The 17881-nt window shown below is 42.8% G+C and overlaps 1 protein-coding gene across 2 annotated transcripts in view; it reads left to right on the forward strand.

Annotated features, from left to right (window-relative positions):
• TRDMT1 (tRNA aspartic acid methyltransferase 1) overlaps nucleotides 1-17540 on the forward strand; it is a 101709-nt gene extending 84169 nt beyond the window's left edge. For both annotated transcript variants that reach the window (XM_030199580.1, XM_030199588.1), the window contains 4 exons: nucleotides 15-370; nucleotides 2837-2894; nucleotides 14416-14545; nucleotides 17279-17540. In XM_030199580.1, coding sequence (XP_030055440.1) covers nucleotides 15-370; nucleotides 2837-2894; nucleotides 14416-14545; nucleotides 17279-17379 — 645 coding nt within the window. In that variant the 3' untranslated portion in view covers nucleotides 17380-17540. The remainder of the gene's footprint in view (nucleotides 1-14; nucleotides 371-2836; nucleotides 2895-14415; nucleotides 14546-17278) is intronic.
• Nucleotides 17541-17881: the final 341 nt, after the last annotated feature.

Genomic DNA, 17881 nt, shown 5'->3' on the forward strand with positions numbered 1-17881 from the left:
TACTGTCACTATAGATACTGACAGAATTCCCAAACCCCGAAGGCATGTGTTTACAAGAACGCAGTGTTCCCATGAACCTGGATAAGGACTGGCCGTTTGTTCCTGCTGAAGAGACAAAAATGACAAGCAAGCCATCAAGACAGTACTCTGAACAAGGCCCCTTCCTTTTTAAACTGGAAACACCAGAAGACGCAGAAAGAAAAAAGACCCAGAACAATGATATCTCTATTCAAATGTTGCAGGTTTTTCTTGAAGATGGTGCAGAAGACCTTAGTCAATATTTCTTACCACCAAAATCCTTACTGCGTTATGCGTTGCTATTAGATATTGTTAAGCCCACAAGTAGGAGATCTACGTGCTTTACCAAAGGGTAAGTATTGTGTAGGCCAAGGTATAGATCCCCTCATCATGTTATTCGTTCCATCAAGGGTAAAATATGTCTGTACACATAATCTATAAGTATTTGTGGCCTCCCCCCCCGCCCCCTTTTGCTCTTAGTATAGCTCTGTATGTTTAAAAACATACATTTAAGGCTCCTGAATATTTGTTTTACAGTTATACATTTAAAACAATTCAAAACGTATAACTGCAGTTTGAGTATTAACCTCAAACTGCCTTCACTTAATATAAGTGATATGACAGATTTTATCCCAGTGTTGTGTATTCCCTATTTTGGAAAAATTGGCAAAATTTCCTGGCTGTTTCAGGTTACTTGGAGGGGCATAATCGAACGCGAACGCCCATCTCCATGGGCATCTATCTCCGAGGACAGATACGTGAAGGGGCGGGCCAGGCCGTATTTTCGAAAAAGATGGGCATCCATCTTTTCTTTCGATAATACGGTTTGTGCCGGGCAAATATGGAGGAGTGGCCTAGTGGTTAGGGTGGTGGACTTTGGTCCTGGGGAACTAAGGAACTGAGTTTGATTCCCGGCACGGGCAGCTCCTTGTGACTCTGGGCAAGTCACTTAACCCTCCATTGCCTGCCGCATTGAGCCTGCCATGAGTGGGAAAGAGCGGGGTACAAATGTAACAAAAAAAACCCACAAAACATCAGATTTTGAGCTGGGCGTTATCGTTTTTCAGCGATAATGGAAACTGAAGGCGCCCAGCTCAAAAACGAACAAATTCAAGGCATTTGGTTGTGGGAAGGGCCAGGATTCGTAGTGCACTGGCCCCCCTCACATGCCAGGACACCAACCGGGCACTTGTAACAATGAAAAAAAAGATTAAAATACCTCCCAAGTCCATAGTTCCCTTCCCTTGGGTGCTGAGCCCCCCAAATTCCCCCCAAAACCCACTGCCCACAACTCTACACCATTACCATAGCACTTATGGCTGAAGGGGGGCACCTAGATGTGGGTACATGGGTTTTGGGGGCGGTTTGGAGGGCTCCCATTTACCACCACAAGTGTAACAGGTAGGGGGGGGGATGGGCCTGGGTCCACCTGCCTGAAGTCCACTGCACTCACTAACAACTTTTCCAGGGACCTGCATACTGCTGTGATGGAGCTGGGTATGACATTTGAGGCTGGCATACAGGCTGGAAAAAAAAAGTTTTTAAAGTTCTTTTTTTTGGGTGGGAGGGGGTTAGTGACCACTGGGGGAGTCAGGGGAGGTCATCCCTGATTCCCTCCAGTGGTCATCTGGGTAGTTGGGGCACTTTTTGAGGACTTGTTCGTGAGAAAAAAGGGTCCAGAAAAAGTGACCCAAATTCTCGCTTCTGGCGCCCTTCTTTTTTCGATTATCGGCCGAGGGCGCCCATCTCTCCTCGGCTGATAAACACGCCCCAGTCCCGCCTTCACCACGCCTCCGACACGCCCCTGTCAACTTTGTCCGTTCCCACGACAGATTGCAGTTGGAGACGCCCAAAATCGGCTTTCGATTATACCGATTTGAGCGCCCACGGGAGAAAGGCGCCCATCTCCCGATTTGGGTCGAAATATGGGCGTCTTTCTCTTTCGAAAATAAGCTGGTTGGTGTTTTCACATGAAATCATGCAGGCACAACTTTTACACACCTAACTTTGCCTGCATTGAGCAGAGGTGTTCCTGGGGGCGCATTGGGGATTGGTTCGCATTTTAACACATATTTTTGAACATATGTTTGTAAATTAACCCAGAAAATGTTTCTGTGCCAAACAGTTGTAAATGTGAGCATATAAAATCCTTTGGGTAATTTTCAAAGCAAAAATATGTGTATACTATCATTTTGAAAATTCACTAGAAACCACACAGGGAAAAATAGGCTACTTATAGAATGATCCCTTGCCAGCAAAGGCATGTAGGCAATATGTTAAACTTCTGTTATAAAGGCAACATACATGCCTTATGCCTATTTAAAATAACCTTCCCAAAAGCAGCACAAAATTGCATCTGTTCCAAGGCAGAAGTAAGATTCATGTGTATCACAATAGAAGTTAATTTGCATGCATGTTTTATAAAATATCCACATGCGGCACTCTTCGCCACAAAAAATACTTACACATGTATTTCATAAAAATAGGCATTGTTTTCCTGAGTGCCTTCAATAAAACGCCTGCTTGAGCTGTTATAGTGCTGTTATAGGATGAAACTAATAAATGGCAGTCCCAGAATGACATTTAACTTCTTTTTAAAGAGCTGAATGGTTTGTGTATTATCACTGATCAATGACAAACCTTGTAGTAACAAACTTTGGCCAGCTAGATCGTGAAATGTTATCTCCACAGTTAATGGCTGTCTTCCTAACATGTTACATATGTTGATGCCACTGGGAAATCATTAAGGATATTATCAAATTAAATCTGTTTTCTGCAGCATTACTGAACTCGTTTTACTTTTTATATTTTTTTTCAGATATGGGCATTATGTAGAAGGAACAGGATCTGTACTGCAGTCTGCAGAAGATGTTGAGGTTTCAGTTACAGTAATATTTGTCATGTATATCATTACCTTTTATCTTGGCTGTATCTTCCCCATATTTGTAGATCTTCATTTTCTTCTCTTCTTTTTGCTGTGGTCTTTCCTTGTTCCTCAGTTTCTTCCCACCTCCAGTTCATTGAGATTAGACATCACTGATGTAACAGAGATTCTCTCACCTTCCAAATCCAAATAGCTGACTAGACATGTTCTAATGTTGTAAGTTGGTGGTTGCCTTCAGAGCAGAGGTTTGTTGGGGGATAGGGGATGCAGTAGCATTATTCCAGTGGCGCTAGTCTTTCTTCTATGTTTGTGCAGCGCTGCGTATGCCTTGTAGCGCTATAGAAATGCTAAATAGTAGTAGTAGTAGTATTTTTGGAATAGTAATATTGCTTATCACTGCTGCAGGTCTTAACAAAATTAATAATACCGTTTTGAACTTTATAGTACAACCATCAAACAAAGCCTGGATGTATTTTTAGCCTAGATTATGATGAGAGATTCATGCTGCTGGTTTTTTTGTGTGCATTTTTCCAATGAGCAGCTATGACACTTTTGACCGCTGATAAGCACATGCGTTTAAGTCAGCACTTCCATTTACTACTACTACTACTACTACTACTACTTATCATACCCAGCCCAAGTAAACACCACTTGGGGTCACAGGGAAAAACAAAGTCTAATGCAAAAGACATCCTTCTCGTAACCCCTTGTCAAAATTCCTGAATCTTCCCACACGGCCACCATATATGAAAAAAGGACCCAGTTGGAAGGCCAAATCTCCAACAAAAATCAGTAATCATGCGAAACATAGCTTTTAACTTGTCAGATGTGTAGTACCATCTGGTCAATACTTTATATGCATTTTCTTTAAGAAGCACACCTATTGAAGCTTTTTTCACTTCTATGTATATCACCTTCCACTCCCACATTTAGGGATATTTGTAGAACTCATTCTCCGAGGACAAGCAGACTGCTTGTTCTCACATGTAGGTCGACGTCCGCGTTGGCCCAGGAATTGGCAATTTGCAAGCAAAATAAAAACAAAGTTTTGTCAGAGTCTTCTGGTGCGCATGCAGCACGCACTGCGCATGCGCAGATGACTTCCCGCCCATCACATGAGCGTGCCTCCTCAGTTTTCTTTTCTCCGCATTGAGGTGCACCCTCTGCTGAAGAAAAACAACCTTGACCAGAACAAACTTAAAAATTACAGGCCAGTATCCAACATTCCATTTCTAGGGAAACTCGTAGAACAAACAGTCTATGTTCAACTTAATGATTGGTTACAAAAAAAGAAACTGGCTAGATCTATGTCAATCTGGATTCAGACCTGGTTATGGTACAGAAATGGTCCTTGTATCCCTACTAGATGATCTTCACAGAAACCAAGACAAGTACTGCTTGATTTCTCTGCAGCTTTTGACACCGAGGATCATGATATACTAGCACGGCTAGCAGAAACAGGTATCAATGGAACAGTATTTGCTTGGTTCAGATCCTACCTATCAGACAGGCAACAAATCATAATGTTTGGCAGCAACTCATCACCACCATGGACATTGACCTGAGGGGTACCACAAGGATCGATACTGTCATCTGTTCTATTCAATATGTACTTCAAACCACTAGCTGAGCTGGTTCTGTCAATGGAAACTCAGATCTACATCTATGCGGATGATGTGCAGCTACTCATATCCATTGAACCTGACTTAACTACAGCCTTGAATAAACTGATTACCTGTCTAACATCAATTCAAGAATGGGCTAACACAACAAGCTTTACCTGAACCCAAGTAAAACCGCGCTTCTCTGGGTCCCTAACACAAGTGGATACATACCTGACATCAAAATCTCTTTTAGGAATTATGAACTCCCCCCTCAAATAACAAGTCAGGAACCTTGGAATACAGTTAGATTTAACACTTACTCTGATTCCCCAAATCCAAGCAACCTTCAAGAGCTGCTTCTACTATTTGTGACAGCTACACTGCCTCTCTCCTTACATCGAGAAGGTGAATCTTATCCCAGTTGTACATGCCATGATAACATTAAGACTGGATTACTGCAATGCACTATACAATGGTCTGACTACAAAGGGCCTGCACCAGCTACACTTGATTCAGAATGCAGCAGCAAGACTCATATAAGGTTGCAAGCGATGTGACCATATCGCACCATTTTGCAAAAACTTCATTGGCTACCAGTACAATACAGGGCTAAATTTGAAACTCTATGTCTGATCTTCAAGGCCCTGAAAGGAAATAGCCCTGAGTACCTGAAAAATAGGATGATCCTCCACACACCGCCAAGGACACTAAGGTCCTCCCAAGGACTTTCACTAACCACACCCTCTCCAAAAGACATTACACGATGTGATACCCGCAAGCAAGCCTTCTCCGGAGTAGCCTCCACACTCTGGAATTCACTGCCTGAAAGGCTGCTCTTAACACAAGACTATCTGTACTTCAGGAAGCAGGTGAAAGCTTGGCTCTTCAACCAGGCCTTTTACTGGAAGAAGTAACTAACTCGTTAGTCTCACTCACACACACAAGGAGTACTCAGGTTGCATATACTGCAGCAGGACATGTTTATCCACTCCTACCCTGAGATAAGATTTAACCATTTCTCTGACCTCATGTGCAACTTTCTTTAAATCAGTCACCTTATTTTCTAACTCTTCCTACTTTCTTACCCTTCTGTATGTTACATCTTTGCTTTACCCTTCGCTATCAATTATAATATTCTATTACATATTGTGTTGATACTGTAAATAGTATACCATGCCATATTTTGTATTGTTTTTGAATATTTTTACTGCTGTAATTGTCTATTGCTCATATTTTGATCTATTCTTACTGTACTCCGCCTTGAATGAATTCCTTCAAGAAGACGGTAAATAAATCCTAATAAATAAATATTATATTGAGAGTACGTCTAATATTACCCGCTACCTGCCTGTGAGCCACAAAGCCAGATCAGTATGAATAATCTGCGGGAGTTCCCAACCTAAATGGTCTGCCTTAATCTTGGCCAAAATTTTAACATCTATACTTAACAACGAAATCAGTCGGTAAGAACCACATACAATGGGGGTCTCACCCAGGCTTCAATATTACCGAGATCCCTGCCTCATGCATACTGGCCAGTAATTATTGGCCCTCAAAACAAGCATTTCCCACCCTTGTAAAAGTGGTCCCAATTCAGCAACAAAAATCTTATAAAATTTTGCAGTATATCCATCAACCTCTGGCGCCTTTCCACCTTTAAGACCTTTAACAACTCTAAAAATTTCCTCAGGAGCTATGGGGGCTTCCTAATGCTCACTTTCGTCATCTTGTAAACCCATTATCCCATCTCTGACTACATACTCGCAAATCTCTGATTTCTGTACCCCTTTCCCTCTACAGTACAAATTTTTACAAAACTTGACAAATTGGTCACGAATCTCTTCATCTCTATATCATTCTGCCTGCTTTATTTCTAAATTTGTAAAAATGTTTACGGGTCAGACGCCTATAAAATTCCATTTGTTCTACCTGCAACCTTTTTGACTCAGTTCTACAAGTCTGTAGTTGTGCTAGAGTGTCAGCCTCCTCCCCCCCCCCCCCCCCCCCCCGATGTAGGATTTGTAATAGTACTAATTGTGTGCGAAGTTCCAACTCTTACTTTTCCCTTTCTCATTTTTGCCTCGCCCTCCATTTAATAAGATGCCCGCATCCCATAGGGTCCCATCAGATACATCACCCGTATTGTTCAATTCCATGTAGTTTCTAATAACCCCACATAATTCTTCTGAAATGTTGGCATCCCACAGAATGTGTTCATTCAGTCTCCAATAGGTATGATGTCTCTCTCTAACCCCACAGCTGAATCCAAACTGGAGCATGATCAAAGGCATGTATGCTTTCAATATTAGATTCTTGCACTTGTTCCCAGAAAGTACGACTACACCAGATCATATAATCTTGTGTATGTCTGTCATGCATATGAGTAAAAAGAAAAGGAGTGTTGCCCCAGATATTTCAATCGCCAAACATCCAACAAATCTAATTCTTTAACCAACTGTAGAAGTTTTTGTCTGTGTGCCAAGCTAACCCCACTCCCTCCCTTAGAATGATTGAGAGCCCTTAAGGATAAGTTAAAGTCCCCTCCCAGCTCAATCAGCCCTGTAACAAACTGGGAAAGGTTCTCTTGCAGGGAATAGAAAAAAAATCCCCCTGTCCCCTGTTTGGAGCATAAAGATTAACAAATGTTACCCTCTGTTCATGCAAACGTCCCCTTACAGCCAAACACCTACACAACCCATCTTCAAAAACACTTTCTTTTATGAAAGGAATACCTTATATAGATAGATAGATAGATAGATAGATAGATAGATCACAACCCCTCCTCTCCCCCTCCCCTGGGGATCCACATGAGTATAGCACTCACTATAATCATGATGGTTAAGTACCTTTTTCCTAATATGAGTCTCCTGGAGCATAATAACATCCCACCGAATATGTTTCAGCTTACGAAATATAATGCTTCGCTTCCCTGGGTCATTTAAACCATTAACATTCCATGAGCCCACCCAAAGACCCGGTGTTGCCCCCCACCCCCTTTCCCACCGACAGACTAACCAAGTCCCACTTAATATCACCGAGATTCCTGGCTTTCTTCTACACCGTTTCCTTCACAGTGAAATCATGAAAACATGCTATTATATCCCGGGGCATAGACTCACGCTGAGGCCCCAAACTTCCATGGGCCCTGTCAAGTTTAATAGTAGCTGCCCCCAAATCCCCCGTTGCTCCCTCTCCTGAGGCACAGAGCTCCTGTTATGACTGGAGATGTGTGAGCCCTTGTGCCCCGACTGAGCACGGCGAAGATGGAGAGATGCCATACTCGGTCAGGCAGCCAGACAACCCCTAGCTTCACCTGGGAAGCGACCACCATTCACCGAGAGTTGAGCCCTCAGCTGCAGGTGGCCACCAGGACTTCTGGAACCGGCGGGATTGCACAGCCGCTGACCAGGATGGCAGGAATACAGACACAGTCCAGCACCAGAACTCCGAATAGGCAAGAATAGTCAAAAAACAGTCCAGGGTCAAGGCAGGCAGCAAACAAGCGAAATCCAAGAAGTAACCAAGGTCCGGTACACAGGAAATCAGGAGCAGAAGCTAGCCGGTGAACAGCACTCCGACAGCAACTCCTCAGAACAATTGAGGCCGAAGCAAAGAAGGCCTGGAGGCAGTGCTTTAAATAGTGAAGCAATCAGAGCAAACCAAACTCAGGTGCATCCAACATGGCAGCCCCCATAGGAGATCCTCCCACGACCAGATATGGAGTTCCTTCCTGTTCTCGTTTAGACAAGATGGCTGCTGCTCTTGCTCCAAGCCGGATGACGGCTGCCAGGTTAGGAAACAGAAACCGACCCATCCCGGAGAAGTGTAGCAGAGCGTAACAGCTCCTTTATTACCTGGGCTCAGTCTTTGTATTTATCCTCCTCTGGTATGCCTTTGAAGCGTAGGTGCAGCGTCTAGACCTATTTTCCAAATCTTCCAGCACTGCCTGAAGATCTGTCTTTGTCTTTTTCTCCACATGTAGTTCCTCCCTCATAGCCTGTAAATCACCCTCCAGGCCTTCCACCTTCTTGCTTTGTTCTAGGCAGCTTCCAATCTCTCTAATTTCCAGCTGCAGCTCCGATACCGCTGATTGTATGTCCTTCCACACCCGCCAGCAGCTCTGCTTTTAATTCCTTGGACCAGTGGGCCACATAGTTTTTTGTAAGCTCTCCATTGCTCTCCACGATTTCCATGTGGTCTAGTTCTGTATCTATGTCCGCCTCTGCCATCTTGTTCTGGCACACTGTCTTTTCTGCGGCGTTCCTGAGCTGCAGGCCCTTGTCTCAGCTCAGTACTTAAACTTCTCAAGCTTTTTCCCCACTGCCATCACTGGCACAATTGCAAAGGTGAGATTTGGGAGTGAACCGGCGAAAATTGCAGACTTAGCTTTAATTTCTCCTGTTGCTCCGATGGAGCTAAGGAATCAGGCTGCCATCTCTCAGCGCTGGCATCACTTCCTCTCAGGAGATGTTTTTATACTTGGCAGATGAAGAGTTTTTTCTGCACAAGTGAACATTTAGACCTTGTTTTGAAGGGTTTGGTAACCCTTGATGAAGGTAAAGCCGAAATTTGGCCAGGTTGGGTCCCTCTTCAATAAAGTTTATTCCTTGAATCACCTTTGCTGTTTGTGTTGTTCTGTGTGCCTCTGCACAGGCCTTTTTTTTCTGTTTTTGAGTTTTTATTTGCATGTGCCATTCATTTTGTCACTGCTGCAAGTGGAGTAGCCTAGTGGTTAGTGCAACAGGCTTTGTGAACTGGGTTCAATTCCCATTGCAGTTCCTTGTGTCTCTGGGCAAGTCACTTAACCATCGATCACCCCAGGTACAAAATAAGTACCTGAATATAATATGTAAACCACTGTGATTCTAACCACAGAAAGGCAGTATATTAAGTCCCATTCTCCCCCATTCCCCCCATTTTGACAGCAGCCAGTAGTAAACACCAGTCTCTTTTCTGTGTCATCACTATCAGAATAAGAACATATTAAAAATGTAGATCAAAAATAGGAAGACCTGCAGTTCACAGTAATTGGCATGCCACATTGTAATAGTAAAGGAAAAAATAAAAAGATGCAGCAACTGAACCAGCATCACTCTTTAAAAATTGGGAATTTATACTAAAGTTAATAACATTTTTGAAGTTACATTTGCAAGGTGCTGATTTGTACTCATTTTAATTGTAGTGCTGTGTGACGACGCACCTTGTGGTTTTTGTATTTGTGCTCCAGATCACAGAATGATTGGCCGATATAAATAATGCTTCCTTGTAATGAACAAGTCATGAAAAATGTAATTAGTATGAGACCCTTTGTTAGACAAGTCTTTTGTTTTCTCCTTTCATGGTTCAGTGATTCCTTCCTGTGGGTTCATTTCAGATAAGAATGTGTTCATTACTAAACTTTCATCACAGGCCAATAAGATGTGCCACCATTTAAGTTTGGTATGCTGGTTTCTATAAAACGAGTTCAAGGCTGATTGCCCCTCATGAAAGGGGATATTTATTCTTATGATTTTGGCTCCAGGATTGAGCTCTTTGACATGAGTCAGTTTGATCTGTGGTTTAGAAAAAGAGCACATTGTTTTTATTTTCAATGTTTTGTATATGGATTTCTACTTTCACCCAAATTTGAAGCTCGTTTTGTCATATAAATGCAGTAGATCATTTGCAGATTTAATATATCGAAGAACATAAATAATGGTGAAGACGGTTTCCTCAGCCTTTGGATAGCAGCAGTTGTATATAACATGTAAACCGCTTTGATTATAATCACAGAAAGGCAGTATATCAAATCTCATTCCCACTCCATTCTCCTTTTTGGAGTGGAGGAGTAGCCTAGTGGTTAGTGCAGCGGACTTTGATCCTGGGGAACTGGGTTCGATTCCCACTGCAGCTCCTTGTGACTCTGGGCAAGTCACTTAACCCTCCATTGCCCTTGGTACAAAATAAGTACCTGTATATATGTAAACCGCTTTGAATGTAGTTGCAAAATACCACAGAAAGGTGGTATATCAAGTCCCATTTCCCTTCCCTTTTTGAGGCTCTGATTCTGGACAGTGAGGGGGTAATGCTATAAGGAGCCACATTTTTCGTCTATGTGGTATTCTGTTGGTATGTGCCAAGATGTGATAGCATGTACTTTGCAGGTAGGCATTTCTGAGTCAAGTGTGGGTTGGTAGTCTAGGCGTGCGCATTTGCACCAGTTCTGGGGCTGGTGAAATATCCCTTCTTCCAGCCTAGATACATTTAAGGTGGCTTGCACTAGTATTCTTCAAAGAAAAGTAGGCACCTCCTTTTCATTATACCCATAGAATAGGCTTCAAGTAGGCACTTACCTTAACTAGATTTGGGAAGCTAGGAAGGGGGTAAGAATAAACCATTTGATATGCCTCCTGTCTATGGTATAACCAAAGTGGTTTACATCTTATATAAAGCTATCTAGGCATCCGTTATAGAATTACCCTCTGACTTTCTTAGAGTTATGTTTATCTAACCATGTCATGCAGCAGTACATTTTATTTTAATAAAAATGCATCCAATACAAGTTGAAAGTGGAGTTTGTGTGGCAATAAATGTGGTCCAAAAGCTGTTCAAAATTAATACATGCGCTACAAAAAATAACTAAATAAAATCATAAAAATGATGATAATGATAGGGTTATCAGAGAAATTTGGATTTATGGGACATGAAATGGTCATAGAAGTTTTCAGGATCCTTTCTTGTACATCCAACATTCTTTGATGCCCCTATCATTGTTATTTTTTTAAAGTGTACATACTAATTTTGAGTAGTGTTTGGACCATATTTTTGGCTTGTTTACTCTTTCTAAAAATACTAGGACTAGGGAGCACATAATGAATCTTCTCAGTATGTAATTAAACCCTGGAATCCGTTGTCAGAGAATGTGGTAAAAACATTTAGCTTAGCAGGGTTTAAAAAAAGAAAGTTCATAAACAGTTATTAAGATGGACTTGAGAAAATCCACAGTTCTTTCCTCCTATGTTCAATTTAATTCTACCCCTAATTCTACTATGTTCAATTTACTTATCCGTTAACCCCATGATTATTACGTTCACTACAAATTGTATATTCATTGTTACTGTGTAAGCCGCAATGAGCCTGCCATGTGTGGGAAAGCGTGGGGTACAAATGTAATAAATAAATAAATAAATAAGCAGTGTAAAATCTGTTTTATTTTTTGGGATCTTGCTAGGCACTTGTGACCTTTATTGGCCACTGTTGGAAACAGGATACTGGGCTTGATGGACCTTTGGTCTGTTCCAGCATGGTGATGCGTATGTTCTTATGTACATACGAACTCCACTTTTTGATTATACATTTGGTGTGAGTTTGCTTTTTCCGGTAGCCTGCCATTATGGGCTTTTTTTATTAAGCTATGTTAAGCAACTAATGCAGGGTTTACCATGCGATAGACAGTAGCACAAACCTGCTGTACTGTCTCCTGCATTAAAAAGGCAACTGCTGCGGCATTAGCTGCCTAACGCGGGAGTGGGCCTGGTCTGGGTGTAGTATGAGCAAGTGGAAGTTTGGCTATCTATGACAGCTAGTGCATGGCTCAGTACCGTGCACTAGCTGTCGCACAAGTTCTGATAGTGCAGCTGAACTTACTACCTCTTCAAGAGGAGGCAGTCAGTGCAGCTGCCCTACTGGCAGAGAAAGCATGGTGGTGCTACTCTAAACTTCCCGATCAGAGCTGCAATCCCCCTCCCCCTCCCAATGAGCACCCAATCTCCTGATGCCAACCAATCCCATCCCTCCAATGAGTACCACACCCCCCCCCCCCCCGATTCAACCAATCTCACCTCCCCCCCCAATCTAACCAACTCAACCCCCTTCAACAGTTCCAACATAAAACTCTGTCCCTCCTCTGAGGCCTACCTTCTCCCCACCTCATCCTTCCATGGGGCTCCGTTTATGGAAGGAGAACCCCTAGCAGTAGTACTGTGAGACTCCCACTAGGGTCATTGGTACCATTTTGAATCCCAGTGCAGTCAGGTGGGGGGGGGGGGGGGAGTGTTGCTGCTGCACAGGACCACTTGGGGGGGAGGGTATTCCTTGGGAGGGGCACAGATTTATGTCAGGATGGGGCCTATCATAGGGTTGGGTATTCATAGGGGGTGAGATTGGTTGAATTGGGTGCTCATCAGCATCAAGGTATCCTGCTTGTGGGGTGGGAGGTATTGACCAAAACCGAGCTTCTCATTTTCCCCCCCAAACCCACCTCCCCGCTCCTCCCGTTTTCTATTTCTGTTGATGGCTCTCTCATTCTCCCTGTCTCCTCAGCTCGAAACCTTGGGGTCATCTTTGACTCTTCTCTCTCCTTCTCTGCTCATATCCAGCAGACCGCCAAGACCTGTCGTTTCTTTCTTTACAACATCCGTAAAATCCGCCCCTTTCTTTCCGAGCACTCTACCAAAACCCTCATCCACACCCTTGTCACCTCTTGTTTAGACTACTGCAATCTGCTTCTTGCTGGCCTCCCACTTAGTCACCTCTCCCCTCTCCAGTCAGTTCAAAACTCTGCTGCCCGTCTCATCTTCCGCCAGGGTCGCTTTACTCATACTACCCCTCTCCTCAAGACCCTTCACTGGCTCCCTATCCGTTTTCGCATCCTGTTCAAACTTCTTCTACTAACCTATAAATGTACTCACTCTGCTGCTCCCCAGTATCTCTCCACACTCGTCCTTCCCTACACCCCTTCCCGTGCACTCCGCTCCATGGATAAATCCTTCTTATCTGTTCCCTTCTCCACTACTGCCAACTCCAGACTTCGCGCCTTCTGTCTCGCTGCACCCTACGCCTGGAATAAACTTCCTGAGCCCCTACGTCTTGCCCCATCCTTGGCCACCTTTAAATCTAGACTGAAAACCCACCTCTTTAACATTGCTTTTGACTCGTAACCACTTGTAACCACTCGCCTCCACCTACCCTCCTCTCTTCCTTCCCGTTCACATTAATTGATTTGATTTGCTTACTTTATTTATTTTTTGTCTATTAGATTGTAAGCTCTTTGAGCAGGGACTGTCTTTCTTCTATGTTTGTACAGCGCTGCGTATGCCTTGTAGCGCTATAGAAATGCTAAATAGTAGTAGTAGTAGTAGTAGTAGAAGGGATTAGAGAACATGGGGAGAAGTGTTGGGAGGGGGGGGGGGGTGCCGCCATGGCTGTGCTGTGCTTTCTTGCTTTTTGTTTGAATGGGCCTGCACCATGTTATCAGCCATCACAGATATCACGGTAAATGCAGGGCGGATGAAGGGCATGCCCCCCCCCCCCTGCATTTACCACACAGCCTTTGCACTTACCACAGGGTAATTTTTGGGTTAACTATGCAGTAAGCGCAAAATGTATTGCAAATTAGTAAAAGAGCTTCCTAGTTAGTAAGAATATCCCATCAGAAACAGTGCTCACTGTGTATGTATGACTATATAATCCGGAATATATACACTTATGAACTTATGAAATAAAATCTATCATCTGCCTATTCCCATACCTGGCAAATATTATGCACTATCATACAGAAAGTCCCTGGTTAAATGCCTTCCACCCCCCAGGTTGGCTGGAGATGGAAATGTTGTGGAGGCTGTGTATTCAGCCTCACAGAGGGAGGGGAGGCATGGTCATTACTTAAAGGTGACGATTAGTAGCTGGAGTCACTCAGGGCCTATAATAACAGGGCTCTGGATGGAGCCTGGTGCATGGCCTCTGGTCTTGGTCTCTCAGTGCAGTGAACAGACATGGTGTAGTGATGGAGATATAAAATTGAGGGGGGGGGGGGGGGGGAAACAGTCTCTAGGTAGTTGCAAGTGAAGGTTCCAGGCAGAATCTACCCCATAGTGAATATTGAGAAACAACTCGCAAATTACCTATTGAGAAAATTACCTTTGTTTGCAGATGGAGTCTGTGTTTAAGTTGCTGGAGACATTATCAGAAGAAGAGAAACTTAAAAGGCTATCAACACTACAGCTGCGGTACTTTACTCCTAGAGAAATAGCCAAGCTTCATGGGTTCCCGCAAGAATTTAGTATGTATGAAGGAAAATCCTTATTTTATATCTGTTAAACTTTTAGTTGCCAAACATTTCATATAGTTTGAATGGCAGTATATCAAATCATAAATAAAAACATCCTTTGACACAGTAGATCATCATCATTAGGTTTTGCTTCAAAGGTTGTCCAAGTTGGGCTTCAGAAAGATAAATATAATTGGGTTTCCTTGTTTTTTTCCAGTAAACAAATAACACATAGTATTGAGCCAAAAGTACTCTGATCCATGGCTCCAAAATCGTGGAGTACCATAGGTTTCGGTTTTATCACAAATTCTATTCAGTATCTACGTGTGGCCTTTGTGTGATTTAATAAGGAAATATGGGATGAGCTGTTGTATTTTTGTTGCTGATAGCTAGTTTTTTTTTCTCATATTAGTAATGTTTTCTTGCTATGGCTCTAGTTAGTGCCAGCTTAAGTTCTGTCATAGATTGGCTGCAGTTACATGGTCCAAATGCCTAATGATTTGGCTTTTGTGTGTAGGTGAAGGTGAGAGATCTCAAGATCTGGCTAGATCCCCAACTATCTGTACATGACCAGATTACTACAGTGGGCAGCATGCGGGCAGAATCCCTAACTGTGTAAAAGTTATAAAATGCACACCTACATGAGTACTTCAGCCCGCTCATTTTAGCCACAATTTCAGGAGGTATAGTTGCACTGTTTTATAAACAGGCACTTATATATCTTTATTAAAATAGTCATAGGGCTGTATTTCAAGTAAGATTTTTAATTGCAATTAATCCCATGATTAGAAATTTTAATCTCGATTAATTATGGTGAGGGCACATGGATGGACTGGATGGGGGGGGGGCATGCATTTCCCCCCCCCCCCCATACACATTAGATATCATACCTTTCCTGGTAGGGATGCTAAAGCCCTGCCAGTTGAAGAAATACACTACCTAAAGCAACCCCCTTCCTCCTATTGCTGCCTTAGAAGCGAGGAAGTTGGCAGGGTGCTTCCAGCCACTCCCCAAACATACTCAGTTCATACACAAACTGAGCATGCTCGGGTAGTGCAAATGTTAGTGGCTGGAGGAATCCCACTGACTTCCTGGCTTCTGAGGAAGGGGATGACTCAGCAGATTTCTTTGGTTGGAGGGGCTTGAGCTCCACAGATAAAAGACCAGCTTCTTCCGTTTTCAGGTCCAACTCTCCCTCTCCTTTATTTCCCTCTACCCCCAGGCCCATTATTTATCTCTCTTCCCTCTCTCCCAACCCCCCCCCCCCCGAGTCCAACACCTCTCTTTTTCTTCCTTCTCTCCTCTCTCTCCATGCCATGTCAATTATCTCTCTCTCCCTCCACTTCCTTCCCTCCATCTCTATTTCCCCCTTCCCTCGTGCACAATCCAACATTTCTCCCTCCCCTTTTAACCCTCCCTAGGTTCTCTCCCCTCCTTCTCCCACCAGGCCACCCAAGGTTCTCTCCTCCGTCCCCCCCCCCCGGGCCACGTGAGGTTCTCTCCCCATCCCTCCCCCCCCCGGGCCACGTGAGGTTCTCCCTCCCTCCCTCCCTCCAAGCCACACGAGGTTCTCTTCCCACCCCTCCCTTTATCAGGCCACCTAAGGTTCTCTCCCCACCTCTCCCTCCCTCGGGACACCCGAGGTTCTCTCCCCATCTCTCCCTCCCTCAGGCCACCCAAGGTTTTCTCTTCTTCCCTTGGGCCACCCAAAGTGGGCCCTGCTGCCGATAACTTGAGCCAAGCTTTAGTAAACAACCCTCTTAGTATTGATGGTTTACAAAAATTTAAAATATGATCTAAATTAACAATCAAAGGACCCTGTTTACTATGCTGCATTATAGGCACATTAGCATCTTTAATGCGCATTAACCATGTATTGCGTTAACCATGTACATGCCTACAATATCCCTATAGGCACCTACACGATTAGCACGTGCGTGCTAATTGTAGGCACGCCTTAGTAAACAGGACCCAAAATGTAAAAGAACTATTTTTTAAATCTTTTGATTTGTTTTGTTCTCCCTTTCCATTATACAGGTAGCATAAATGTCATATTCTATCTATATGAATTTGTTTATAAAATTTTCTAAACATGACTGTCCCCAGAGGTTCAAGGAATTTGTATGGGAGCTGCTTAAAGAATTTATAAATTTATAAAATAACCTCATATTAACATGGTTGTAGCTATTTGTTCTTTCACAATTTTGAAATCTTATACCCAGAATATCTGACTTTTTTGAGAGTCAAAACACAGAAGGGTAATACCAGTGCATCATGGGATGAAGCATACTTAGAAATATGATGAACAAAAATGTTTGAGACCTACTGCTGTTATCTGACGTGGCCACGCTTGTGTGTAGCTAAGTGTAACCCCTCTCACTTTATCTGCTTTCCTGCAAGGTCATTTATTAGCCTACTTGTTGTTAAAAGAGCTGGCAAGGGAACTTGTGGAGCAATAAAGGATTCTAAGTATATTATTACAAGAACAGTCTCATAAATCCCTTATTGCTGACACACCAGAACTGCAGTAGCTGACTGCATCATCTAGAGATCTCTTTTGCCTGCTGCTTTTAACAGCATTAATATTCTATGCTAGCCTAATGCTTTTATATTTTCTTCACATTTATTTGCAAAACTGGGTCACATCGCACTGTAAAATAACACTAATCCTTGTTGGCAAAAATTGTAGCCTAAAGTCATGTGTTAAGTGCATGATAATCTTATGTTGGGTCTGCTCTCTTTCAGGCTTTCCAGATAAGACAACAGTGAAACAGCGCTACCGGCTTCTCGGAAACAGCCTCAATGTTCATATTGTGGCAAAACTCATCACTGCTCTGCTGATATGATAGGCTGATGGTTTAATGTTACAAGCGTCTCCAATCCAGAAAAGGCTAGAAACGAAGGCAGAAAATCAGTGGAGTGGATAAAAGAAAATTTACAACTGAATTTCCAGTTGATGTAATAATTATTATTTGTGGATAGTATTTATATAAAATATTCTTTTAAATTATTGGGCATACTAATGTATCATTTAATAAACTGTAAATGATCTAAAAAGCAGGTTCACTGAGAGTACTCAGAATAGGTCTGTTTCAAAACTTCACTGAAAAATATATTATTAGTCTTGCAGAGATGTAGTTTTTACTTCTTTTGTTTTAATGTAATTTTATTTTTGTGTTTTCCCTTTTATTGTTCAGTCTGTGGATCTTTTCATTTGTTTTATATTATGGATGTTCTACTGTGAACAAATTATTGATCAACCTTGTGGATTAGAAATATTTTAATAATTATACATCCTATTGGTCTCTTTGGTCAAGCATAGCCAAATTCAAATGTTTTGATTGTTAA

This window comes from Microcaecilia unicolor, chromosome 1 (genome assembly GCF_901765095.1).
Source record: "Microcaecilia unicolor chromosome 1, aMicUni1.1, whole genome shotgun sequence".
NCBI lineage: Eukaryota > Metazoa > Chordata > Amphibia > Gymnophiona > Siphonopidae > Microcaecilia > Microcaecilia unicolor.